The sequence below is a fragment of the Nerophis ophidion genome, linkage group LG12 (genome assembly GCF_033978795.1).
Source record: "Nerophis ophidion isolate RoL-2023_Sa linkage group LG12, RoL_Noph_v1.0, whole genome shotgun sequence".
In the NCBI taxonomy this organism is placed as follows: domain Eukaryota; kingdom Metazoa; phylum Chordata; class Actinopteri; order Syngnathiformes; family Syngnathidae; genus Nerophis; species Nerophis ophidion.
Window position 1 is genome coordinate 38,938,170 of NC_084622.1, and position 27,495 is coordinate 38,965,664.

The 27,495-nt window shown below is 40.1% G+C and overlaps 1 protein-coding gene across 5 annotated transcripts in view; it reads left to right on the forward strand.

Annotated features, from left to right (window-relative positions):
* The window catches only part of man2a2 (mannosidase, alpha, class 2A, member 2), a 198,359-nt gene that overhangs the window by 143,979 nt on the left and 26,885 nt on the right, over nucleotides 1-27,495 (forward strand). For 4 of the 5 annotated variants that reach the window (XM_061917554.1, XM_061917555.1, XM_061917556.1 and 1 more), the window contains exons 1-14: nucleotides 4,583-4,740; nucleotides 6,553-7,316; nucleotides 7,408-7,665; nucleotides 7,765-7,909; nucleotides 10,244-10,415; nucleotides 10,635-10,762; nucleotides 13,317-13,490; nucleotides 14,407-14,593; nucleotides 19,600-19,777; nucleotides 20,071-20,273; nucleotides 22,798-22,980; nucleotides 23,168-23,282; nucleotides 26,095-26,165; nucleotides 26,252-26,417. The exons of the other annotated variant lie outside the window; for it this stretch is intronic. In XM_061917554.1, coding sequence (XP_061773538.1) covers nucleotides 7,185-7,316; nucleotides 7,408-7,665; nucleotides 7,765-7,909; nucleotides 10,244-10,415; nucleotides 10,635-10,762; nucleotides 13,317-13,490; nucleotides 14,407-14,593; nucleotides 19,600-19,777; nucleotides 20,071-20,273; nucleotides 22,798-22,980; nucleotides 23,168-23,282; nucleotides 26,095-26,165; nucleotides 26,252-26,417 — 2,112 coding nt within the window. In that variant the 5' untranslated portion in view covers nucleotides 4,583-4,740; nucleotides 6,553-7,184. Of the gene's footprint in view, nucleotides 1-4,582; nucleotides 4,741-6,552; nucleotides 7,317-7,407; nucleotides 7,666-7,764; nucleotides 7,910-10,243; nucleotides 10,416-10,634; nucleotides 10,763-13,316; nucleotides 13,491-14,406; nucleotides 14,594-19,599; nucleotides 19,778-20,070; nucleotides 20,274-22,797; nucleotides 22,981-23,167; nucleotides 23,283-26,094; nucleotides 26,166-26,251; nucleotides 26,418-27,495 lie in introns of those variants that run through there. 5 annotated transcript variants of the gene reach the window in all.

Here is a 27,495-nt window from a genome sequence, read left to right on the forward strand (position 1 = left end):
GTTTAAGTGACAATATATGGAAGGTATGGTCCAGTTAAAAAACTTGACGTTTGAAAGTGTCTATTGCAGTGTAGGGGTGCTAAATTTTTTTTGCTGAGTGCTGTTTACAGAAAAATTACTGGATCATGTTTATAATGATATCTTTCATTAAATCAATGAATATCGTCCACTCTCAGCACTGTCCTTCACACCCACTTCCTTCCTTCCTATGGTTGGAAAACACAGTTTTGTCGATCTGTGGCTACAAGGGAATAAGACCTGATGTTTTTGGCGGGTTCACTCTGACATTTCTTACACCAACTACTGTCAAAGATCCTCAGAACAAGATGTTTTGTTTTCAATTTAAAACATAACAATTAGCCAAGAGACAGCTCTTATGTCAAAAAACTCTTAAGTTGAGATACCACTATTTATAAAAAAACAAAGAAAAAACAAAAACATCTTTCAAAACATGTTTAAACCCCCCCCCCCCCCCCCAAAAAGGATGGCCTTTTATTTGGCGAATAAACGAAAACAGACAAAAGTCGTTTTTAAACAAATAATAACCAAAATATGTATATTTCTTACAGCTTGAGATGCTCTTTTTGTTAATGATATAAAGTAAATAATTATTGTAAGCTACCTTAATAAAGAATTAATAATGTGCATTGCTAGTTTTTCTTGTTTTTTCTTCCAGAGTAGAATTAATTAAAAAATTCATGGGTAATTTGTGTGGTGGTTTTTACCATGACCTTTTTCGTTCCAGACTAAGGTACCTTTGAAATTGCTTGATGTGATCTTATGTATTGAACTGTATTCTTTTAGTATGCTGCAGACCAAAAAAAGCAAAAAACTGCTATTTGCCGTGAACGCCCCGTGTGCCACACATTGGACACCACTTACAGCAATAGTATGGTTCATGTCAACCAGATTGTCGGGAACAATGGATATTTAAAGAATATTAAACCGTGATTTATGCTGCTATTTGTTTGCAACAGTTCATGTTCCATGCTTTCTACAGTAGCCCTATTAGATATAATATAATAATGGATATATAGGTATACAGTATGTATCCATTCATCCATCCATTTACTACCACCAGTCCCTCTCATATCTATCATATATATGTATATATGTATTGATATGCACTCACACACCATCATCATCATCGGCGGTCACTCGAACGAGTATGACGATCCTCCTGGTAGGGGTGTATCCCTTTAGATAGATAGATAGATAGATAGATAGATAGATAGATAGATAGATAGATAGATAGATAGATAGTACGTTATTGATTCCTTCAGGAGAGTTCCTTCAGGAAAATTAAAATTCCAGCAGCAGTGTACAGAGTTGAGATCAATTTAAATAAAAGTAAAAAGTAAATAATGGGGGTTTAAATGGAAACAAAATAGAGAAATATTACAATCAGAATAAAAACTAAAAAGCAACAATGGGAATAAAAATATAACACTAAAATAAGAATCTAACAAGACAAAGTAGGCAGTAGTGACCATTTTATAAAAACGTATTGCAATGTTATTGTTTTGCATCCCCTGTCATCCTAGTACCCCCCGTCCCCCACCCCAGAGAGGAGTTGTACAGTCTAATGGCGTGTGGGACAAAGGAGTTTTTGAGTCTATTAGTCCTGCACTTGGGATGAAGCAGTCTAGAACTGAACAGGCTCCTCTGGCTACTGATAACGCTATGCAGAGGGTGACTGGCATCATCCAGGATGCTCACTAGTTTGTCAACAGTCCTCTTCTCTGCCACCGTCACCAGTGAGTCCAGTTTCATTCCCATTGTAGAACCGGCCCGCCTGATCAGTTTCTCAAGTCTGGAGCTGTCCTTCTTAGATGTACTGCCCCCCCAGCACACTACCATGTAGAACAGAACACTGCCAACCACAGACTGGTAGTACATCCACAGGAGTTTTTTGCAGATGTTGAAGGAGTGCAGTCTCCTGAGGAAGTACAGCCTGCTCTGTCCTTTCTCGTACTGGTGGTCCGTGTCAACAGTCCAGTCAAGCTTATTGTCCACCCAAACCCCGAGGTACTTGAATGAGTCCACGGTCTGTACCTCAACTCCCTCGATCACAATAGGTTGTGACCGTGGACTCGACCTCCCAAAGTCTTTATGGACTTTATGGAGGATGCCTGTTCGTGACTTTGTTTAACATGGGGACACTGGTGCACAGACAGTCACCACACGATCCTTGACGCAATCGGGTCAGGGTCCAGTGGCATGGAGTCCAAGACGACTGGGGACCCTTTTCTGCTGCAGCCTTCCTTCGTCATTGCAGCCGGTGTGTTAGTTCTTAAATCTACCGTTTTCCGCCTGCTCCGCCGTTGAGGTCTTCACTGTATCCCTGGCTAGGAGGCAGTCAGGTACGAGGCCTTTGCCAAGGGCCATCTGGGGTAACAGTAGGAAAGGGGTTAACCTCCTAGTGCCCCAAGACCTCATCGAGGAGCCTCCACTGCCGGATGCACTTTAACGTCATACCCAAGACACACACACACATACACACAAACACACACGTGTGTATATATATATATATATATATATATATATATACATTTAGGGCTGCGAACCTTTGGGTGTCCCACGATTCGATTCAATATCGATTCTTGGGGTCGCGATTCGATTCTATATTGATTTTTTCGATTCAACGCGATTCTCGATTCAAAAACGATATTTTTCAGATTCAAAACGATTCTGTATTCATTCAATACATAGGATTTCAGCAGGATCTACCCCAGTCTGATGACATGCTAGCAGAGTAGTAGATTAAAAAAAAAAGCTTTTATAATTGTAAAGGACAATGTTTTATCAACTGATTGCAATAATGTACATTTGTTTTTACTATTAAACGAACCAAAAATACGATGTTCTGCCCGTAAAAGCGTGGGTTCCCTCCGGGTACTCTGGCTTCCTCCCACTTCCAAAGACATGCACCTGGGGATAGGTTGATTGGCAACACTAAAATTGGCCCTAGTGTGTGAATGTGAGTGTGAATGTTGTCTGTCTATCTGTGTTGGCCCTGCGATGAGGTGGCGACTTGTCCAGGGTGAACCCCGCATTCCAGCCCGATTGTAGCTGAGATAGGCGCCAGCGCCCCCCGCGACCCCAAAAGGGAATAAGCGGTAGAAAATGGATGGATGGATGGACAACATAGGATACAGTGTGTTGTCAAGCTTATGAGATGCGATGCAAGTGTAAGCCCCTGTGTTCTTTTTTTTAATTTTTATTAATGTCTAATGATGTCAGTGAGTGATATTTAATCACTGACATGCTGAAATTATTACTAATATTAATACTGTTGTTGATAATATTCATTTTTGTTTCACTACTTTTGTTTTGTTCTGTGTAGTGTTTGTGTCTCCTCTCAATTGCTCTGTTTACTGCAGTTTTGAGTTTTGCTGGGTCAGGTTTGGTTTTGGAATCGTATTGTATTATTATGGTATTGCTGTGTATTGGTTTGTTGGATTGATAAACTTTTTTTTAATTTTTTGAATTAATTAAAAAAAAAAGATTTTGAAAAAAATGAGAATCGATTTTGAATCGCACAACGTCAGAATCGCGCTTTGAATTGATTTTTGCCTACACCCCTAAGACATGCACCTGGGGATAGGTTGATTGGCAACACTGAATTGGCCCTAGTGTGTGAATGTGAGTGTGAATGTTGTCTGTCTATCTGTGTTGGCCCTGCGATGAGGTGGCGACTTATCCAGGGTGTACCCCGCCTTCTGCCCGATTGTAGCTGAGATAGGCGCCAGCGCCCCCCGCGACCCCGAAAGGGAATAAGCGGTAGAAAATGGATGGATGGATATATATATATACACACACACACACATACATATATATATAGGAAGTGTATATATATATTAATATATATATATATATATATATATTAATATATATGTATATATATATATATATATATATATATATATATATATATATATATATATATATACATATATATATACATATATATATATATATATATATACATGAAGTGTTGGTGCTGCAGGGAATTCTGGGAATTTTTTCTGTTGTATTCATGTTAAATTTGTTGGTGTGTTGTGGTGCAAATATTCTCCCGAAATGTGTTTGTCATTGTTGTTTAGTGTGGTTTCACTATATGACACAGGTTTATGACAGGGTTTCTGTTGTTCATACAGCCACCCTTAGTGTGACATGTATGCATGTTGACTAATTATGCCCTTCATTCATTAAAAATAAAATTACATGACCATCATAGTGTAGTTATAATCAATTTGTCTGACATTGTCTACCAAAGAATATTGTAAACAAACCCTCCAATATACATCTTATACACTTGTAATTACAAAAAAATAGGTATGAAAAGTTATTGTTTCATTCGTCGTTCTGCCCAACTTCTTCGTATTAATGGGTTTGTCATAAAAATAACAATATTAAAAATCACAGTCCTTCTAATGCCACAGTTGCATATTCCCTGGGGATCCACTCAATTGCTAAGCATTACAGTCGTTTAATGATTACGTGGCTTTGAGAATATTCAATAATCAGGGTTGAGTTTTTTTCCTGGTACAGTTGAAGCTCTTAGCCAATCAGCGCTGGCTCCTCCCCCAAGCCTTTGCGGCGGTCTGAAAACGCCAACTAGCTGCCATGCTAGCTGCTATGCTAACGGGCTGCTACAGGCAGGTGACAGTTAGCCGTCCTCCCCGTCGAAGGCAGCCCGAGGCGGACAACACAAGCAGGAGGAAGCACCATTGACAGGTAACGTCAGAATTCCAAATCAGTCCAAAAATGTCCCACAACAACGTCCGTGTTGTACGACTATAACATTAGCCTTGGCTATTTTGTTGTTGTTGTCATGTAAGGTTATTGTCTAAACGTTCCTAAGTACCCACTTAAACGTCGCCTTTAATGTTATGCGTTTAATGGAAATAAAACACGGGAAAAGCGTGTAACCCAGCAGACGGATGTAATGACTGCAGGTCACCAGCGTTATCTTGTTAAGACTGAAATAGATTGGTGAATTTTGGATTGTTTTTTTTTTGTTCGCCCGCTTCTGTACTATTAGAGCTTGACTGCTTATTCGGCTAAAGCAGTGTTTTTCAACCTTTTCTGAGCCAAGGCACATTTTCTGGGTTGAAAAAAAGCGGAGGCACACCACCAGCAGAAATAATTACAAAACGATACTCAGTTGACAGTAAAAAGTGGTTGTGGCAATTGTTGGATATGACTTTAAAGCATTAGCAAGCATACATGACTATAGCTCTTGTCTCAAAGTAGGTGTACTGTCACCACCTGTCACATCACTCCCTGACTTATTGGCACTTTTTTGCTCTTTTCTCGTGTGTAGTCTTTTACTTCTTGTTCTGCGCTCCTATTTTGGTGGCTTTTCCTGTTATGTTGTTTTTTTCCTGTAGCAGTTTCATGTCTTCCTTTGAGCGATATTCCCCGCATCTACTTTGTTTTAGCAATCAAGAATATTTCAGGTGTTTTTATCCTTCTTTGTGTGGACATTATTGATTGTCATGTCATGTTCGGATGTACTTTGTGGACGCCGTCTTTGCTCCACACAGTAAGTCTTTGCTGTCGTCCAGCATTCTGTTTTTGTTTACTTTGTAGCCAGTTTGGTTTTTAGTTTCGTTCCGCATAGCCTTCCCTAAGCTTCAATGCCTTTTTTTTATCGGCACTCACCTTTTGTTTATTTTTTGTTCAAGCATTAGACATCTTTTTACCTTCACTGTGCCTCCCACTGTTTCCGACACCTAGAAAGCCATTCACCTGCTGCTTTCTGCTGATATGTAAGCGTATTACACGGTTACTCTGCCAAGCTCTAGACAGCAGCGACACTCAACAAAACACATCATTTGCAGACTATAATTCCTGGTTCGCAAAAAATATTTTGAACCCAAATAGGTGGAATTAGGTCCTCTCCCACGGCACACCGGACTGTATCTCACGGCACCATAGTGTGCCACAGCACAGCGGTTGAAAAACACTGGTCTAAAGCGTGCATAGTTTCGGTCAAATTTCGGTTCAAATATGTGTATTTTTAACAAAGTCCTCTCCAAATAGTAGCTGCCCCGTCAAGTTAAACCTTAACAGGAGTCGAGCTCATTGTAAATAAAGCCAACATGGATGTTCATAGGTTGTCATTGTTTACACAAACGACCGGGGAACTTTGCCTACACTGTCCAAAAACACTATCTATGTCTGATCGTTAAATGGCTTAGGGTCAATTATTTAATCTGCTTTTTGTACGTATAGTGACATCTTGCTCAATTTTTGGACAATACATTTAAAAAAAAAATCGAATACTGCATATCAGTTTGCTGCACCTCTGTGGTTATGTTTAAATAGTGACAGCGCTGACTTGTGAGCGGATTATGCCTGTGTTGGATTTGTTCACAGTGGAGAAACATGAACACATTAGGAGCTTAAAAGGAAATACCCAACCCCCCCCTTCTTCCTGATTGCTTTCTCTTTCTTATTGTATCTCTTATTTTTACCATGTCACATGTGGTTAACTGCAAATTGTTCCTGGCTTCTCTCATCTTTTTGATGTTTTTTTAACAGCTAAAGAAGACTCTCAGATGTGATGTCATTGTGGCTGCTGTCATCAAGCAAAAAGATCTGCCTATGCTGCTGTCGTCCTAATTTTCTGGATCTACTATTTGGGAGTGTACTTTTTATTTTCTTGGGTAATTATGGAACTGGAAGGAGCATAAGAGGACAACATTGCAAAATCACTCGCTGCTGTTAGAGTGAGGACTAAACAAAAAAAAAATGCAGGCCCACTGAGAGGCACCACGTGCTACACGGACACCAAGCTTCCTATCTGTATGGTGCTTTTTTTCTCTTTTCCTGTTTTCTCATAGTTTTGGAGGATTGAGCACAAGGGCTACTTTGAAGCAGGACACAGGTGCCTGTAGCCCGGCCGAAGCCCACAGACCGCTTGCCAGCTCACTTAATTCACGACATTTGGTGCCACTGCTCACTGAAGTGTGGTCACCAGTGCCATGAATGGGGGCTGGAGGACGCACCCGTGAGGAACCGAACCCTTGCAATTGACAACACTGATCACATTTCTAATGTTTTGCTCAGTGAGGACTTGTTTTCCATTTTGAGCTCTGTTTTTCATTGTGTTGGGGAAATAAGAGACCAGGACCTACTTTTACAAACTGGACAGAGGCTTGCTCCAGGGGAGGATGAAGCTAAGGAAACAGGTGACAGTGTGTGGCGGGGCCATCTTTTGTGTGGCTGTATTCTCACTCTATCTCATGTTGGACCGTGTCCAGCATGAACCTGCTCGACGACAAAATGGTGGAAATTTTCCAAGGGTAAGATAACCGTGAAGGTTATTTTGTGAGCGCATTCTGTTTTTCTGGCATATTTTATTATTTATCACCATGCTTTTTGTATGTGTCGTAGAGCCAAATTTCTGTCCTGCAGAATCGGATAGAACAGCTGGAGCAGCTGCTTGAAGAAAACCACCAAATCATCAGCCACATAAAAGACTCTGTCATGGAGCTCACAGACACAGGAGCAGTGTCTCCCAGCGGCCATCTGCCCTTCAGAAGTGCCAATGGCTCCTGGGTCCTTCCCTTTGACGGCCACCCTACTTTTCTTGCTGTAAAGCCCCAGGACTGCCAGTTCGCTGCAGGTAGCCAAAGTCAGGCAGATGTTCAGGTGAGCCTGCATTATGTTTGGCACTTCGAGGGTCAAATGCTAGTCGCTGTGTTCAGTTTATGTGAAATACAAGATATTTTATTTTTTTCCTGTCAACAGATGTTGGATGTAAACTCTCTGCTAAAGTTTGACAACCCCGATGGTGGTGTGTGGAAACAGGGCTTTGACATCACCTATGATGCTGATGAGTGGGACAAAGAACCCTTGCAAGTGTTTGTGGTTCCACACTCACACAATGATCCAGGTAATGCTTGTTATATTGTAACCCAGTGTTTACATAGATAATAGACCTTTTCTGAGTGTGCTTAATTAGTTACAGTATATCATATTTTTCCATACTCATGCCACAACCAACGTCTTTAGAATGAGGGTGACCTCACTCTTTACTTTAAGAAACTGTTTGCTACTGACTTACTGTAAAGTAACCGGTAAATGGTGCAAATGTAGATAATTAACTTCATTCTAAGATATACAGTGCTGTGTAGAATGTTAGGCCTCCACAGCCTTATTACTTTAGTGTGAAGTGAAGTGAATTATATTTATATAGCGCTTTTCTCTAGTGACTCAAAGTGCTTTACATAGTGCAACCCAATATCTAAGTTACATTTAAACCAGTGTGGGTGGCACTGGGAGCAGGTGGGTAAAGTGTCTTGCCCAAGGACACAACGGCATTGACTAGGATGGCGGAAGCGGGAATCGAACCTGCAACCCTCTAGTTGCTGGCACGGCCGCTCTACCAATGGAGCTAAACCGCCTTTAAAGAGGACTTATGATGATTTTAATGTAAATTGAAAACACTTTCTTGTGGTGTACATGATAGCTTTGGTGTAAATTATGCGTACATTTTGCTCTACAGTCACTTTTGTAACCCGTTTATTGAGTCTATGTGTGATTGTGGAGATGTTCCTAGACTGGTAAACTTCATAAACATTATTAAAGATTCACCCGGTCACTCAATGATCGAGCCAGAGTGTGCTAAAAAAAAAAGCTATCAACGTCAGTGTTATGTGAATGCTAACATTAGTTGAAAATAATACTTTATCCTATATTTTGTGTTTCTTCATAGCCTGAAACATTTGACATAATGTCCAAATAAGAACACCGACCTAGCTGTGACAACTTTGAATATAGTTTAAAAAACTTGAATACAAATTATGAATAAATAATTATAATGAATAAACAACTACTAAAACAACATTTAAATAACAATTGCAACATAAACATTTAGTTTTTCAATTTTACGTGGTTTTAGTCCAGTTCATGACCTTTTACACTTATTTTACCACTGTAGATTGTGTGCTTTTTGTGAAAAAAATAAAAGCCAAAATTGTCACATTTATTTTTGCAATACATCTTGGGATAATGCTGACCAGATATTTCAGACAAAGCATAATTATGTAAATGTATCAATAAGTGCTTTAAATACATTACTCTTTTGTGAAGTACTTTTTTGAAGCATTTATTTTGTTTGTGCAGTCAGACCAGATGTGGTGCACTGCACTACTATTTTTAAGGGAGCAAGTGTGCTGTGCATTTTTTCTCAACTTGACGAGTAAAGAGGTGACGTCAGGCTGTTAAAAAAATAAAGAGAGCCTCTCAATTCCCGACTGCTGCCTTGTTTGTACATTGATGATGTTGTTCACAACAACACAAGCAGATGAGATGTGTTCTGGGTGTATAGATTGTTCTTGTTAGCTTTAGCTTTGTAGTTTTAGTCACTGTTTCTAGTGACCGTCTAGACATTGTTTAGTTCAGCTCGGGACATTTGAGTGTTTCAGGGATAAATAAGCTCTACCAAACACATGTTTCATCTCCTCACAATGACAACATTTCGGTCACATTTCTGTCAATCTCCCTGATATTATTTTGTGCTCAACAGCGGATTCAGTTTCATTGGCAATTTATGTGACTCCGTCCGCGGTCATGCAAATGCAGAAATCCTATGCCTTATATTGAGTTTAGTGATTATTGATTAGGCATAGTAGCGCTGTGTCAAATAAAAAGTAACTTCTAGAAGACATGCTCTTTTTTTCACGTATTCCCTCATCATCTGTTTTACCTTCACAAGCTCCGTTTTTTATTAGTATTATATTTTCATAATCGTACAAAGTCATAATCTAAATTGGAAATTAAAATTGTATTAATTGTCCAGGCTTAGTATCCAACATTGTAACAACGTTTATAAATGAGAAAAGATGAGATTCATTGTAGGTCCCCTTTTAATGACCTTATCTCAACAGTCAGTTGACATATGAGGAATTCATAGATGCCAGCTTCAAACAGCCCACATTAAGTCATCTTACAGGTTGAAAAAAAGTAATTACTTTATAATTTAAATGTAAGACAGGTTTTTTATAGACATGAGCCAATACATCTTTGCAATATTTTGAACCCCGAGTGTATAGAAAGCCTGGCTCTGCGAAATGACTTTCTGGCAAGAACTCGACTTAAATAAAACATGAGGCTTATTTTTGATCGTTTGCAGAAGTTTTTCCCTCTGTGACCTTCATAACTGCTTTTTTGTCTTGGTAGCAGATAGGTCGGGACTTGAATCTGACAACAACAATTTTATTTTTAGGTTGGGTTAAAACTTTTGACAAGTACTTCACAGACCAGACACAGCAGATATTAAACAACATGGTGGTAAAGCTTGCTGAGGATCCTCGCAGGAAGTTTATCTGGTCAGAGATTTCCTTCTTCGCAAAGTGGTGGGAAAGCGCTGATGCACAAAAGCAGGAGGCTGCGCGCAAGTAAGTCACAGTTCAATATAGTGCACAATTTTTCAATCCTGCACAGCCAAAATGGCTGTGCTGCTTTGTGACTGCGGTACAGTGTTTTACACAATGGCTCATATGCACGAGTAAATTGTGGACGCTCTGGGAATAGCGTGTTGTCTCAAGATAATGAAATGCTTGCACTTCACGGTGGGATTATTCTCACCTCCTTTCCTTAATCCTCCCTGACAACAGGCTGATCCTCGGAGGACAGCTAGAGATTGTGACAGGAGGCTGGGTGATGACTGATGAAGCCAATGTTCACTACTTCGCCATGATAGACCAGCTCATTGAGGGACACCAGTGGCTTGAAAGAAACCTAGGTACCCAGTAGATAAGGAATTATTTATTTGATGACTTTTATAGGGATTTCTGGGAGAATATGTCTGCTGTGTCACTAAGGATGGGAATTGATAAGATTTTTCCGGTTCCGATTCCACTTTCGATTCTGCTTAACGACTCGGTTCTTTATCGGATCTCTTATTGATTCTTATTTGGAAAAAATAACAAAAAGGTGAATTACCGTCAATTTTGTTTAGTTTAGCACTAACATGTCCTTGCAAAGCCAACGGAGAGGTCTTGAGAGGCAAAGATACAAAAACAACTTTTGAAAATGAATAATTGAAATATCATTCTGTAGAATTTAACAAAATAAAATGTGTGGAAATTACCCAAGAATGTAACATTTAGTCAAACATTTTCAAAACTTTTAGGAAATCTTTTATTTCCCTAGAAAATGTATTGGTGAAACTCAAAATATTAGAATTATTTGATTAGATTTACAAGGTGAAACGATCATATACATCACATGCAACTGAAGATATTCCAAGCCTTCTTTAGATATATTTTTTCTGATTATGTTTTACAGTTTATGATAACCTTGATTTGAAAATCTCATAAAATGTGGGGTCTTCAAAAACTGTAAGCTAGGATCATCAAAATAATAATAAATAAAAGCTTGACATATCTCACTTTTCATGAGTTAATATTACATATTGGTGTCACGTTTTAAGTTGAATTGCTGACATGGATGGAAGTTAACTCAATATTTGAATTGAGTTTCACCTGAATATTGGAAATGACTAACTGAAAATGTGGTTGCAGAAAAACATGCAACTTTTCTTTGACTACTGTTAAACATTCTCCTCTTGAAATTCAGGTGCACTGTCGCTAAGGCTTGCAACCTTTTGGCCACAAACTTAGTCACTGCTTGTCTGTCCTGTGTGTTCGCTTTGCTGTCACGGTAAATCTAAATGAGATGACATGCATTTTAATTGCGCAAATAATAGCGCTAACAGGCAGTTAGTACCTGTTGTATTTGCGCCAGATAGCTGGGATGAAATCGGTGTCGTTCAGAAACGCAACTTTCATTTATAGTTATTGCATGCTGTGTGTTCAAATGTTTTAGCATATTGCTCGTATGTCTTACTCTTGATGAAATACAAATCTTGCAATTATTCCAAGTAGCACTGTTGTAATCATTTCTTAAAACATTTAGCCAGACTTTAGAGCGTTTGTTCTGTCCAGGCAGCGGCATTTTGCTGTCTGCCGTCACTTCACACTATGCGTAATATCATTCCCAACCACCTGCATTGATAAGGGAATCGCTTGAAAAATAGGAATCGATACACCGGTAACCGTTTCTGAACAAGAACCAGTTTTTGATTCCCATCCCTGTATGTCACTAACTGGTAAGACTAATGAACATTCTAATGCCCCAAACTAACTCATTGCTGCATGCCCGAGTCTCTGAGGGAATGTAAGTCCACATTCAGACTTTAGCTCAAGGGCCGCATGAAGGAAAATCTATTCCCACGCAGGGCGGACTGGTAAAATTGTGGCATAATAATTTAAAAATAAGGACAACTTCAGATTCTATTCTTTGTCTAACTTTCAAAAAAAGTTTCAAAAACACTGTTAAGAACATACTGAACTTAGACTTTGTCTCAGTGTTTTTAGAAAACCATTAAACTTTAAGCACTTCTTCTTGTTTAGCATTCTAACGTTAGTAGTTTTTTCAAAATCTTTGGAAAAGCAACCGATTGTTTCCACAAACCGCCGCATTGGTGAAATCCGCAAACTGCCACAACACATTCATTTGTCATCATTCAAATATTACAATTATAAAAAAACATGGTGTAGCTGAGCTAGGCTCCAGCGACCCCAAAAGGGACAAGCGGTAGAAAATGGATGGATGGATGGTGTCAGTTATCAAAATGACACCATAACTTTGTGATGTGGCTTTTGTTAACAGAGCCTGCCCGAACTTAAGACTTCGTTTTAATTCTTCCACCTTCTGTAGCCTTTGTTCCGTTTCCAGATTCTTGTCTTTGTCTTTGTGTTTCCTAGATGTTTAATAGTGGCTTTTTGGATTATATTCTTTCCATTACAACCACACTTTCTCCGCACAGAAGACACACAGGTTTGCCTTTTACCTCCGTGAATATGTACTCTGCCTTTCACCTGACTTGAAACCCCCTGTTGTCACCGCCCACCTTCCGTTTAGCCATTATTGGGGGGGTGGGTTGCTGAAAGTTGACATCTACCCTGAATGCTGATGAATAATGAAACCGAGGCCCACTTGCGTCGCTGCTGTGAGTTCTCAGTTCTCAGGCTACCGTTGCGCTGTGGGGAATGGAGTATTGGTGCATGCAAAACAGCAGCAGGCAGCTGTGGCCTGCGGGCCGGCCCGGTTTTAATACTAATCAGATATCATCACAGGGGTCATAAATAATTAATTAGCGGGCCGTATGGGGCCCGTGGGCTTTGACTTTGACACCTAGGGTTTAGCTCCTCAACAGGCAGTGATGCCTATGCAACATTTCTAACAGGAACAGTATTTTCATCCTAAAATATTTTACCCTTGTTCTATTATAGGTACAACTCCACGCAGTGGGTGGGCAATAGATCCTTTTGGTCACAGCTCCACTATGGCTTATGTGTTGAAAAAGGCCAACCTGACAAGTATGCTCATACAGAGGGTCCACTACTCGGTCAAAAAGCATTTTGCTGCCACTCGCAATCTGGAGTTTATGTGGCGGCAGAACTGGGGTAAGTAAAAAGCAGCCAGCTCACCTGCTGCAAGAGGTTGTCTACCTTTTCTGCCATTGTAATGGCCTTTAATATTTCAGGGATTGTCAGTTCAGTAGATGATTATAAACATGCTCTGCTAGTGTTTGGCTGTTCCACTTTGAAGGATTGAATTTTCTTGTGGTCAGCAAGTTTTTTTTATCTTTTAGTCAGTGGTGAGTCAATATGTCCTTTTGTAATCGTTTTAGTCCGGTTTAACCTGATGTAATGCCGTCATGAGTCAATATGTCCTTTTGTAATCGTTTTAGTCCAGTTTAACCAGATTTAATGCCATCATGTTGACAGAGTTACTGCCCTGTTTCTAAAACGACCACACTAAGTTTAAATTGTAGCCAAATCTTTTTCCCTAAGATATGTCTAAAGAACATTTTTTCTTTTCAGAATTTTTGCCCATTTGTTTTGTTTACTTTTTCAATAAATGCTGAAGTGGTGTAAAAGTTTTGAATTGGCTTCACTGCGGTAGGAGATATCAAACACTTTTCTTTTCTCCTTAGACCTATCAACCAATTTTTTTACTTTTTATGTATCAAAATGTGTTTTTTTTACATAAAAAAAGCCCTCTCGACATAAAACCACCTACGTTGTCACATTTACAAGTATCCAACTTAAAAAATGCGATGTGGTGAGGGACGACTGCATTACAACACTCACTTGGCTGCAATAGATCAATTAGCCCCAAGCGGGTTTTACACAAGTACTAATTAAAGGCTGAAATGCTGCCTAAAACAAAATTTTGTTAAAGTCCACAAACATTTTTGGTAAAATTTAATCCTGGTAATCTGTTTAATATGTGCTTGTCACTAACCTTTTGCTTCTGCTTGGGAGGTTTTTGTACTCTTCTGCCTAGTTAATCTCTTAATGTGTACCATGTTTACAGACACTGGATCCAGTTCAGACATATTTTGCCACATGATGCCCTTCTACAGCTACGACGTCCCTCATACCTGCGGGCCTGACCCAAAGATCTGCTGCCAGTTTGACTTCAAGAGGCTACCAGGTGGACGGATCAATTGTCCATGGAAGATTCCACCTAAAGCTGTGGTGGAGGCAAATTTAGCAGAACGGTAAGATGCTAGAAAAAAATACAACATGGGGGATTGATGATTAAGGAACTAAATAATTGTTTGTTTTAAGACATTTGCCTTGTTTGATAGTATATTTGTTACGCCTACTTGGTATATCAAAGCGCAATCAAAATTTTAGTTAGTGTGACTTTTATTATCTAAATCAATTGTAAGAAATGCTTCATTTCAGAGAAAAATGGATTCTGTTAATTTCCCGGACTGTTGCAGTCTGCATGAACACATGCCCATTATCCAAATTTTTACTTTCACTAAGGATAGCAGGCAGAAAGAGAGCGCACAGGGTGAAAACGTTTATATTAAGCAGATTTTAGCAGACATGGATAGATTTTTTAGAGTACACGCATCTTAATAAATTACAATATCTTTCAAAGTTTTATAATTTCAGGAGTTCACTTCAGACTAGGAAATAAAGGCTCAGGAATGTTTTGCCTTTGCTGATGTACAGGGTTAACCTGGTAATAATTTACCGTATTGAACTTTATTTTTTATTTTTTTCTCTTGTCTTGTCTCTTGTCTTGTCTTCTCTACTCAGGCAAATCATATAGTTGATGTACAGTAGATGCCCATATCCGCTGTACAGATTTACTTTACAAAAGAGAAGTGTGCGATACTTCTCTTGTTGCCTTATTTGTATTTGAATTTATTAAATGAATTGATATTATTATTATTTGGTGCAGCCGGGCCGGATTAGGAGGGCATAGAAAGAGGGAAAAAAAGGAAGACAGGAGGGGGAAATTGCGGGAACATAGGGGGACAAGACAGAGAGACAACAACAGAACAGCATCAGCGAATAAGATATGTACAAATATGACTGCAAAAGTGATAGCGAAGAAGCAGTTAGTGAAATAAATAAATAATAATACAGAAATGACAATGAACATGAATACACTACAAATGGAGCAATATAAATACCAATAGAAATAGCACAAATTATTATCAACAATACAATTGTTTCAAATGCAACAATACATATATGTAATGATAACTTGGAATACAAAAAGCAGATAAATGGAGGAGAAGAAGGCGAAGTGAACTGTATTAACCTTGTTGATTGTTATAGTAACAATAGGTTAGGCTTTGTCAATGTGTCATGTGTTACCCAGTTTTCCATAGGGCAATATTGTTAATGTGTGTGATGAAGCGGGATTACATGAATGAGTGGGTTGTACAGTGAATGCGCGTGTGGATGTACAAACTTTGAGTGTGTAGGTATGTGGGAGCGTAGGTACCTATGTGCAAGTATGTACATAAACTATATTGCCAAAAGTATTTGGCCACCTGCCTTAACTCACATATGAAGTTGAATTGCTATCCCATTCCTAACCCATAGGGTTTAATATGATGTCGGTCCAACTTTTGCAGCTAATACAGCTTCAACTCTTCTGGGAACGCTGTCCACAAGGTTGCGGAGTGTGTTTATAGGAATTTTCGACCATTCTTGCAGAAGCACATTGGTGAGGTCAGACCCTGATGTTGGTGGAGAAGCCTGGCTCTCAGTCTCCGTTTTAATTCATCCCAAAGGTGTTCTATCGGGTGCAGGTCAGGACTCTGTGCAGGCCAGTCAAGTTCATCCACACCAGACTGTCATCTATGTCTTTATGGACCTCGCTTTGTGCACTGGTGCACAGTCATGTTGGAAGAGAAAGGGGCCCGCTCCAAACTGTTCCCACAAGGTTGGGAGCATGGTATGGTCCAAAATGTTTTGGTATCCTGGCGCATTCAAAATGCCTTTTACTGGAACTAAGGTGCCAATCCCAACTTCTGAAAAGCAACCCCAAACCATAATTCATCCTCTCTGTCAGTTTACATGGCCTACCACTTAGTGGCTGAGTTGTTGTTCCCAAACTCTTCACGTTTCTCATAATAAAGTCGACACTTGACTTTGGAATATTTAGGAGCAAGGAAATTTCACGACTTAAATTGTTGCATAGGTGGCATCCTATGACAGTTTCACACTGGAAATCACTGAGAGCGCCTCATTCTTTCACAAATGTGAAAGAATGCCTAAGTGCTTGATTTTATACACTTGTGGCTGGGACAAGTGATTAGGACACTTGATTCTCATAATTTGGATGAGTGGCCAAATACTTTTGGCAATATACTGAAAGTATGAATAATTGTGTGTATGAGACTATATACAGTCGTGATCAAAAGTTTACATACACTTGTAAAGAACATAATGTCATGGCTGTCTTGAGTTTCCAATAATTTCTATAACTCTAATTTTTTTGTGATAAAGTTTGTTGGTCACAAAAAACATTCATGAAGTTTGGTTCTTTTATGAATTTATTATGGGCCGACTGAAAATGTGACTAAATCTGCTGGGTCAAAAGTATACTGTACATACAGCTATGTTAATATTTGGTTACATGTCCCTTGCTAAGGTAAGGCGCTTTTGGTAGCCATCTACAAACGTCTGGCAAACTTCTGGTAGAACTTTTGACCACTCTTTGACAAAATTGGTGCAGTTCGGCTAAATTTGTTGGTTTTATGACATTGACTTGTTTCTTCAGCATTGTCCACACATTTAAGTCAGGACTTTGGGAAGGCTATTCTAAAACCTTAATTCTAGCCTGATTTAGTCATTCTTTTACCACTTTTGACGTGGGTTTGGGATCATTGTCCTGTTGGAACAACCCAACTGCGCCCAAGACCCAACGTCCAGGCTGATGATTTTAGGTTGTCCTCAAGAATTTGGAGGTAATCCTCCTTTTTCATTGTCCCATTTACTCTGTAAAGCTCCAGTTCCATTGACAGTAAAACAGGTCCAGAGCATAATACTACCACCACCATGCTTGTAAGTTTGGTGTTCCTGGGTTTGAACGCCTCACCTTTTCTCCTCCAAACATATTGCTGGGTATTATGACCGAACAGCTAAATTTTTGTTTCATCTGTCATCACATGGAGAAAGATAAGACCTTCTGGAGGAAAGTTCTGTGGTCGGATGAAACAAAAATTGAGCTGTTTGGCCACAATACCCAGCAATATGTTTGGAGGAGAAACGTTGAGGCCTTTAATCCCAGGAACATTCCTGGTCCCTTTGCAGAAAAACAGCCCCAAAACTTAGTATTTCCACCCTCATGCTTCACAGTAGGTATGGTGTTCTTTGGATGCAACTCAGAATTCCTTCTCCTCCAAACATGACAAGTTGAGTTTTTAACAAGTTCTATTTTGGTTTCATCTGACCATTTGCCATTCTCTCAATATTCTAATGGATCATCCAGATGCTCTCTAGCAAACTTTAGACGGGCCTGGACATATTCTGGCTTAAGCAGGGGGACACGTCTGGCACTGCAGGATTTTAGTCCCTGGTGGCGCACTGTGTTACTGATGGTACCCTTTGTTACTTTGATCCTAGCTCTCTGCAGGTTATTCGGTAGTTTCCCTTGTGTGATTCTGGGATTTGTGCTCACCTTTCTTGTGATCATTTTGACCCCACACTGTGAGATCTTGCGAGCAGCCCCAGATCAAAGTAGATTAACAGTGTTTTTTTATGTCTTCCATTTTGTAATAATTGCTCCCACAGTTGATGTCTTCACACCAAGCTGCTTACCTGATGCATATGCAGTCTTCCCTGCCTGTTGCAGGTCCACAATTTTGTTTCTGGTGTCTTTTGACACCTTTGGTTTTGGCCATAGTGGAGTTTGGAGTGTGACTGTTTGAGGTTGTAGACAGGTGTATTTTATACTGATAACGAGGCCAAACGGGTGCCATTAATACAGGTAACTAGTGGAGGACAGTGGAGCCTCTTAAAGAAGAAGTTACATGTCCGTGAAAGCCAGAAATCTTGCTTTGTTTGTAGGTGACCAAATACTCATTTTACAGAGGATTTACCAATTAATTAATTAAAAAAACTACAATGTGATTTTTGTGGATTCTTTCCCCCCATTCTGTCTGTAATAGTTGAAGTCTACCTATGATGAAAATTAAAGACCTCATCTTTTTAAGTGGGAGAACTGACTAAATAATTTTTTGCCCCACTGTATGTCTAAAGGTAAAATAGGTTATTGGTTGGCACCGATTAATTTTTACACCCCTAATATATACTTACATTATGTATATAAAACCTTAATAGAGTTGTTTTGATGTTTTTTAAGGGTTTTATAGGCAGAATTGAGAGGCTCCTGTAGGCTCCATTGTAAGCAAACTTTTGATCGCGTTTATTTAATAGTTAGAATGCATAAAAATATAATGTCCATTGTAATGTCCCTCATAATGATTGTGAACAATTGGCAAAATTTCAAAGAAAGTGCAATTTGTCCCCTTTAAAAAGAACCACCACCACCCTGGTGTGCCAATCCAGAGGCACTGCTCCCGATGTCCAAGCAATAATAATTCTTATACTAAAATCGTATAAATAATGTATTAAATCGATAGATAAACATAACTTTTACAGTTACTGAAGTCTCTTGATGAGGAGCAGGGACGAAAGAGCCACACGGACAACTTTATTTTTAGTTTTTTACAACCATACTTAATAAAAGAGTACAGTCAGAATTATGCAGTGCCCTTAAACATCTCTTCTGTGCAGTGTGCACACTCCTACAGTACCTAACAAGAGGAAGAAAGGAGACTGATGCTGAGCTGCATTTTATCAACCACAAAAAACACCCACACACACACACGATGACGATGATTAATTTGAACTCCATCTGCAGTGTCCCAACTTAAAAATAATCACAATCGATTCCCCAGAGTCATCTATTCGTGGGATTCTTTGTTTTGGCACTCATTTCCGCGAAGTTATACCAGTGCATACGGAAACTCCATTAGCAATGTTTGGCCTTATGCTACTCGAGACGATGCACGAAAACGGAAACATACAGGGGTATTTTTAGCAATATTTTTCCTGTAAAACCGAGGTGCTACCGTAGTAAAACAGGTGCTACCTATTCTTATCTTGCTCTTTCAAGGTTGTAGTTATTTCCTAAAAAGCTGCTGTTGAATGCTGGGCATCTGCTTGAATTTGTTTTTCTCTAATCCAGGGCACAACTAATCCTCGATCAATATCGGAAAAAGTCCAAACTTTTCCGAAGCAAGGTGCTTCTCATCCCCCTGGGGGATGACTTCCGCTATGACAAGGCCCTGGAGTGGGACCAGCAGTACACCAACTATCAAAACCTCTTTGACTACATGAATTCTCACACTGAGATGCACGTCAAGGTGAGAAGTTGAACTGTCACCGACATTTCTATATATTTATTGTTTTGCATGCTTTGTAACTTTAGCTGAATATTTGAGCGTGCAATCTTTTTGGTGGGTAATCTAATCATGCGGGTGTATTACTATAGGTAATACACCCGAGGGAACAAATAATCTGTCAAAGTTTTGTGGTCCATCCTATGCAAGGAGAATTTTTTTTATCCATACTCAAGTTCTTTTTATTCTATTCTGTGGCTGCTTAAGGTATTTTCCTTTGTTTTAACATTAATTTTTATTTTTGCCTGCTCCCACAGGCTCAGTTTGGTACTCTCACAGACTACTTTAGTGCCCTCTACAAATCATATGGGTTGGCGCATGGATCACGACCTGCAGACTTTCCAGTGCTTAGTGGAGATTTCTTTGCCTATGCGGACCGTGAAGACCATTACTGGACTGGCTATTTTACATCCCGCCCCTTTTATAAGAGTTTGGACCGTGTTATTGAGTCCCACCTCAGGTAGGGCAGCTTTATTCACACTTCACTCATTACTGTCACACGGTCTGCTGTGTGTAGTAGTTGGCTTTCCAACAGGAACTTTAGCTTTCCTTGTGTGAAATGCAAACAACCTGTAGGTGTGGCATTCATATTTCTTTGGTTAGACAGAAGTACATACATACATACATTCTTGCATAATACATATATGCAGTACATACACTGGTAGATTGTATAACCCAGATGTTTTCTAATGTTTAATCCACCAACTGTTTGGTTGTAATATGTAAAGAAAAGATTCTAGCCAGGCTTCTCATGTTAACCATTTGCTTGTGGAACCCCCAGGTAATATCTTATCTTATCTTATCTTATTTTATCATGTTGTCCTCTGGTAGTTCAACCCATTCAGTTGTGATCATCTTCTTTTGTCTAGATTTTATTGATTTACACTTCTATTCCAAATGACATTCATGTGAGGTGAGTCAGGAAGTGTATTTGCTCTTTTTCACAGAAAGACACAGTTTGCTGGTTGACCAACATTTAATCTGCTAGTCAGACAGGAAGTAGTCAGATAATACGTTGAATTCATGTTATAAATGTAGGTACAGTATGTACTAGGGCTGTGAATCTTTGGGCAGAACACGATTCGGGTGAATTCAATTCTTGTGGGTGACTATTCGATTCAAAATTGATTCTCAGTTCCTCAAAAAATAATACTTTTTATTAACGTTGTGTGGCAGTTCTATGATTACTTAAAATAATTTATACCAAAGCACTTAATAAAGTGAAATACAAATAAGGCAACAAGAGAAAAATCCTACGCTTCCACTTTCTAAAGTATATCTTCACAGCAGATATGGGCACCTACATTAACAATATTATTTGCCTGAGTGGCAGGACAGGACAGATTTAAAGAAAAAAAAAAAAGATACCTTCTTTGAAATCCATCCATCCACTTTTTACCGCTTGTCACGTTAAAATCGATTTTCTAATTAATCGCGATTCTTAACGGTTTTGTTTTTTTACGCCACTGTGCCCACATACCGGTATTTTTTGGTGCACGTTCCTAATTGGGTTGGTCCAGAAAGACTGTTATGATTCTGGACTAATGACACTGCTATTGGTATTTTTTTATACATCCAAGTGACAGTTGTCATTATGACATACTGTCACAATTTGGGGGGTAGTGTGGCAGCAACTTGAGGCTTCCAGGATGGATTTCTGCTTCCGCCAGCCAAGTCACTGCCGTTGTGTCTTTAGGCAAGATGCTTTACCCACCTGCTCCCAATGCCTCCCACACTGGTATAATTTTTGTATCTTAAAAGATTTAGGTAATGGGGTTCACTATATAAAGCGCTTCACTTTCACTTCACATTCGGTTCAAGTGCCGCGACTACGCACAGGTAGAGGATAATCAGTTTGGAATAATCACAATTAAGAAAGCAACACCACGCAAAAGTTTGTAACATAACAATACTACCACCTCGTCCCCAAAGTCACCGGGGATGGGAATTTTCCGCGGATCCGGGGAAGTCCGCCGATTTTGGCGCCGCCAGGGTCATTTCTGTGAATCGTTTAAATCCTGGGAGAAAATTATAGGGGGGGTTAGGTAATTGTGGTTTTTGTCTCTGCGTTGACCTAGTTATCAGTACAAGGCAGAGAATTCCTGCGAAAAATATAATGCCAATGTGTGAAGGCACCAGATTGGCTAGCTCTACTATCAGCTGACAACATCAACCAATGACATTGCCCGTTATAGGCGTCTGCACGCCTCGTTTGCCAACAATATCTAGTCCCTGATCCTCAATTATCGTGAGCATTTCTGAACTCGTATTCTGTTTATATTGGTTGTGTTTATCGGCGACTTATCTGGAAAGAAAACACAGTAGCTCTCAATTACACGTTTCTTTATTGACAAAACAGTTTCAGACATGGTTAAGCTTATTCAAGATAGGAGTGCTTCATTAGCAAAAGATATCGATAAGGGCGTGATAAACAAGGGGAACTGGGCATGGCTCGATATATCCATCAAACTGAAGGTGAAGATTAACAATAATATCGTAGAAGTAGACTAACTGATCAGCGATTTCATTGCAAAGTGCGAAGAACCGGGAGGTGCTCAGTGCTTATATTGCAAGGGCATTGTGAACCATGGATCACGGGGAAAGGTGGCACTCTTTGACCACGCGAAATCGGCAAGGCATCTAAGTAAAGTGAGTTTACGGAGAAGAATTCTGGTTAATCCATTCGTAGGCCTATTTTTGTCTTGTAAGGCGTTAAAAGTTAAATTTTAATTGGCTGTCCTACCATGTCTTTTTTTATGCTATGCAGCGGCACCTGAAAGAAAGTGACAGCGCACACGCTTGTCATAATTTCAATGGTCAACTGGACAAAAAAAATACCAATAGCAGTATCATTAGTTCAGAATTTTAGCGGTCCGCTTGGGCCAACCCAAACAGGAACCGCCTACCTAAAAATATTGGTAAGACTATCGATGTATATCAATATTGGTATCGATAAAATCTTAACGATATACATCCATATTTAGGGGTGCAGAGATCCTTTACAGCTTGGCGGTTGCCAATGCTCGCCACATGTCCATGGAGGGACGCTACCCAGTCTCAGATTACGCTCTGCTTGTGGATGCCAGGCGTTCTGTGGGGCTCTTCCAGCATCATGATGCCATCACTGGCACTGCGAAGGAGAATGTTGTCATTGACTATGGCACTAGGTAAGGATGTGCGCGCGAGCAAGAAATGACAGTCACTTTGATCGATTACTAATTTATTTTACAGGGTAATTTTACCTTCTGTCTGTATGGCATCAATTTACTAGAGTGATGAACTGTAGTAAAATTATAAGACGTATGCTGGGACTGCTTGCTGAGCCATGGATTGTCTGCTGTCCTCCTACCATAGATTGCTGCGGTCCCTCATCGGCCTAAAAAGAGTAATCATCAATGCTGCTCATTTCCTGGTAATGAAGAACAAAGAGTTTTATCGCTTCTACCAGACAGAGCCTTTCCTGGAGACGGTAAGAAGAACCCCCTGACACTACTATAAATGTTTTGCCACTCTGTGCTGGCTCGTGGTTGTTGCGTTTTTCTTTATTTTTGCAGTTTTTCGATTTTACCAGATAATAACTATTAAACATTGTACAGTTATCTGTTGAACTCTTTTCACTGGTTCCAATTAAACCAGAACGTTACCGAATAGCTCACTACACTTAATTGACTTTCATCTCCTCAGAGCTGGCTTCCTAAGAGCTCTCTGGCAAAATGAGGCATGGTGAAATAGGCTTTTACATAAACAAAGGTGTTAAAGTAGACATGGAGCCCACATCTGGAGAGTTTTTTCTTACAATCTGTAAATCAATTTATTCACTTTGGTTGGTGTTTACATTCCACTTTAGGCCTGTATAACAGAAGCGTTATATATTATAGATGTGGAGAAAAAACATCCTGACTCCCTGCTCATCTTTCTGGGGGATTTTAACATAGCAAATTTAACCCACAAACCCTTCAAATACAGACATCATATCAAATGCCCCACCAGAGGACCTACCATAGTTACACAGAAACAAAGGACTCTTATCGCTCTGTTTCCTGTACAGCTTTAGGACTCTCTGATCACTGTCTGATTCACCTCATCCCGACTTACGCGCAGAAGTTTTAAAAACTGCTAAGCCTGTAGTAAGAACTATAAAGAGAGAGTCAAATGGAATCAAAGCTACATGTCTGCTTTGAGTGCACTGATTGGAGTGTCTTTGAAGTAACATCAAAAAAATTTGACAAACACACTGCAAATTTTTCATCATACAGTGCATCTGGAAAGTATTTAGAGCGTTTCCCTTTTCCACATTTTGTTATGTTACACTCTTAATCCAAAAAGGATTAATTAATTTTTGTCTTTGAAATGTTACACACAATATGCTATAATGTGAAAACTATTTTTGTTGTTGTTTTTTTTGGAAGTGTTTCCAAATGTATATAAAAATACAACAACTAATAATTCACATGTACTGTACATAAGTATTCACAGCCTTTGCAATTAGGTCTGTGTGTGTGACAATCATTGGTACTTTAACTCAAAAGTGAGCCCAGGGGCATCCAGTTTCAACTGATCCTCCTTGACATGTTTGTACAGCTTAATTTGTGGGTTGGACATGATTTGGAAAGGCACACATCTCTCTCTTATAAACACTTGACAGTGCATGGCAGAGCAAAAACCAAGAATGAAGTCAGGGGAAGTGCCTGTAAACCTCCAAGACAGGATTGTCTTGAGGCACATGTTTGGGAATGGTCACTGAAAAATATCTGAAGTTCCCAATTAGCCCCACTGGCTCCATCTTTCGTAAACGGAAGAAGTTTGAAACCACCAGAACTCTTCCGAGAGCTGTCATAGAAACTGAGCGATTGGGGGAGAAGGGCCCAAGGATGCAGTCAACATGGGGCCGAATCACATCCTACATCACCTCGACTCCCCACTGACCTATGCCAGAGTCCTGTTCGTGGACTTCAGCTCTGCATTTAACACAATCATCCCAACTTACAGTGCCGGCCTCCACCTGTCAGTGAATCATGAAGTTCCTGACTGAAGAAAAGCAGCAGGTAAGGCTGGGGAGCATCACTTCCAGCACCAGGACAATCAGTACTGGTGCCCCCCAGCCAATCAGAAACAAGGCACAGCATTCCACCTGCTCCAGGAAATGCTTTTCATGTTTTACACCTCCATCACTGTCTGGTTTGGATCTGCAAACAAGCTGGACAGACAGACTGCAACGGACAATCAGGACTGCCCGTATCATTGTCATGGTATTGACCGGTAGCATCACTGCAGACGCCTCACGCCCTGGTCACAAACTGTTCAAACTCCTCCCTTCCGGCAGCCATTACAAATCATCCATCCATCCATTTCTAACGCTTATTCCCTTTGGGGTCGCGGGGGGCCCTGGTGCCTATCTCAGCCACAATTGGGTGGAAGGCGGGGTACACCCTGGACAAGTCTCCACCTCATCACAGGGCCAACACAGATAGACAGACAACATTCACACCCACATTCACACACTAGGGCAAATTTAGTGTTGCCAATCAACCTATCCCCAGGTGCATGTCTTTGGAGGTGGGAGGAAGCCGGAGTACCCAAAGGGAACACACGCAGCCATGGGGAGAACATGCAAACTCCACACAGAAAGATCCGGAACCCGGGATTGAACCCAGGACTACTCAGGACCTTCGTATTGTGAGGCAGACGCACTAACCCCTCTGCCACCATGGTGCCCCCATTACAAATCACTGTATGTAAAAACAACCAGTCATAGGAAACAGTTTCATCCTGCAGGCTATCTCTCTGATGAATGCTAAACAGTCACATTGTCAGACCTGTTGCTCTGAAATAACCCTGGAACTAGTCTGTCGCTGTGAATGTAATACCTCATGTTCCTTTCATCATCCTTTTGCTCTATTCACCACTGCACTATTATGTTATTAGTCTTCACATATTTATTTTTTAGGTACTTGTTCATATTTAAGTTAATTGTTGTTATTTACAGTTAAAAGTATAAAGAGAGCACAGTCTACTGAGGCAAATTCATTGTGTGTTAAACATACCTGCTCAATAAATCTGATTCTAAATAGTTTAAGGCTTAAACCTGGGTTTTGGTCTTTCTGTGTTGGGTTGTAGGCTTTTTTCCTATATATTCCAGCATCCACTAACTGTTCAAAAACATGAATTGGAGGTTCATTGAGCGCCATAAATATGTTTGGATATAAATAGTTGTTGCTTACCAGTCTTGTGGTTGACTGGTAATCAGTCAAGGTGATGAATAAGTGTTTTTTTTTTTTCAGGATGATAGACGCGCTACTCAAGACTCTTTACCTGAGCGCACTTTAATCGAGCTGGACCCAGCAGGGCCAAGGTAGGACTTGCATCATATTTCCGGTAACACTACCTTTCCTACATCTCTATCCCAAAAGTCTGATTAATTTCTCTTGTCGCGGTCAGGTACCTGGTGCTGTTCAACCCATTCGAGCAAGAGCGACTGTGTGCTGTGACCGTGTTGGTCAACACAGTCAAGGTGAGGGTCCTCACTGAAGACGGACAGACCGTGCCTGTGCAGTTGAGCGCTCAATGGAGCTCAGCAAGTCAAATGAGTGGAGAGGTGTTTGAGGTGCGTGGTCACTTTTCTTAGATCTCACTGATTGCAGTCTTTCTATGCTCTCTGCCTTTTACCGTCAGGTCTGCAGAGTCAGTGCTCTGTCATGTCTTTGCAGCATTGCTTCACTTTCATTCTGTCAGAACGCTGTCCAATAACAGTATCTGCTAAATCAGACTAAACAAGTCTTATTTGCTCCACTAATCTAATGACCAGTTTTAGAAAAAGAACTGAAAACTAAAGTAATAAATTAACATTACTTGTTAATTTTCCCAAAAAGTAACTGAAGTGCTAACACGGAATTGTTCTTTAATAGATGCATTTAATTACTAGGGAAAGTAATTCATGTTTTTTTAACATGTATGTCTGGTGTTTCCAGTTGAGAGGTGTCACAGGGGCGGTTTAGCTCGGTTGGTAGAGTGGCCGTGCCAGCAACTTTTGGATTGCAGGTTCGATTCCCGCTTCCGCCATCCTAGTCACTGCCGTTGTGTCCTTGGGCAAGACACTTTACCCACCTGCTCCCAGTGACACCCACACTGGTTTGAATGTAACTTAGATATTGGGTTTCACTATGTAAAGCGCTTTGAGTCACCAGAGAAAAAGCGCTATATAAATATAATTCACTTCACTTCACATGAGAGAGGAGTGGATGAGTGTGTGCCTTTTTAAAAGGCGGTACCTGGTGCCAAGTTAAGCGTGATATTAGCGGGGGCGTGCTCTTTGGTTGTTTTAGCTCAACATTGATAGTCTGTGGACTTGAAACCGAATGTTGATGGCAGCGCTAGTGGAAGGTTTTTAGTGATAGTTAATAAAGTGAATGAATGTGCGTCAATGGCTGTCGCTCCCCTTGTCCACCAACAGCGTAGTATAAGATTTTTTTTGTTGAGAATTGTCATTTTATGGAAAGTTCATTATTCTGTAGTTGTAGTAGTAGTACAAGCTGAGACATCCAACCTTAACCCAGACCAACGGATTTGTTGAAACAAGCAAATTAAAAGCACCGTTGGTGGCTAGTGCAAGCGGTTGCATAGCAACCTGAAGCCTACGGATCTCCGATTGGACAGATTTAAAGCGTCTCTAATCACGCAGAGTG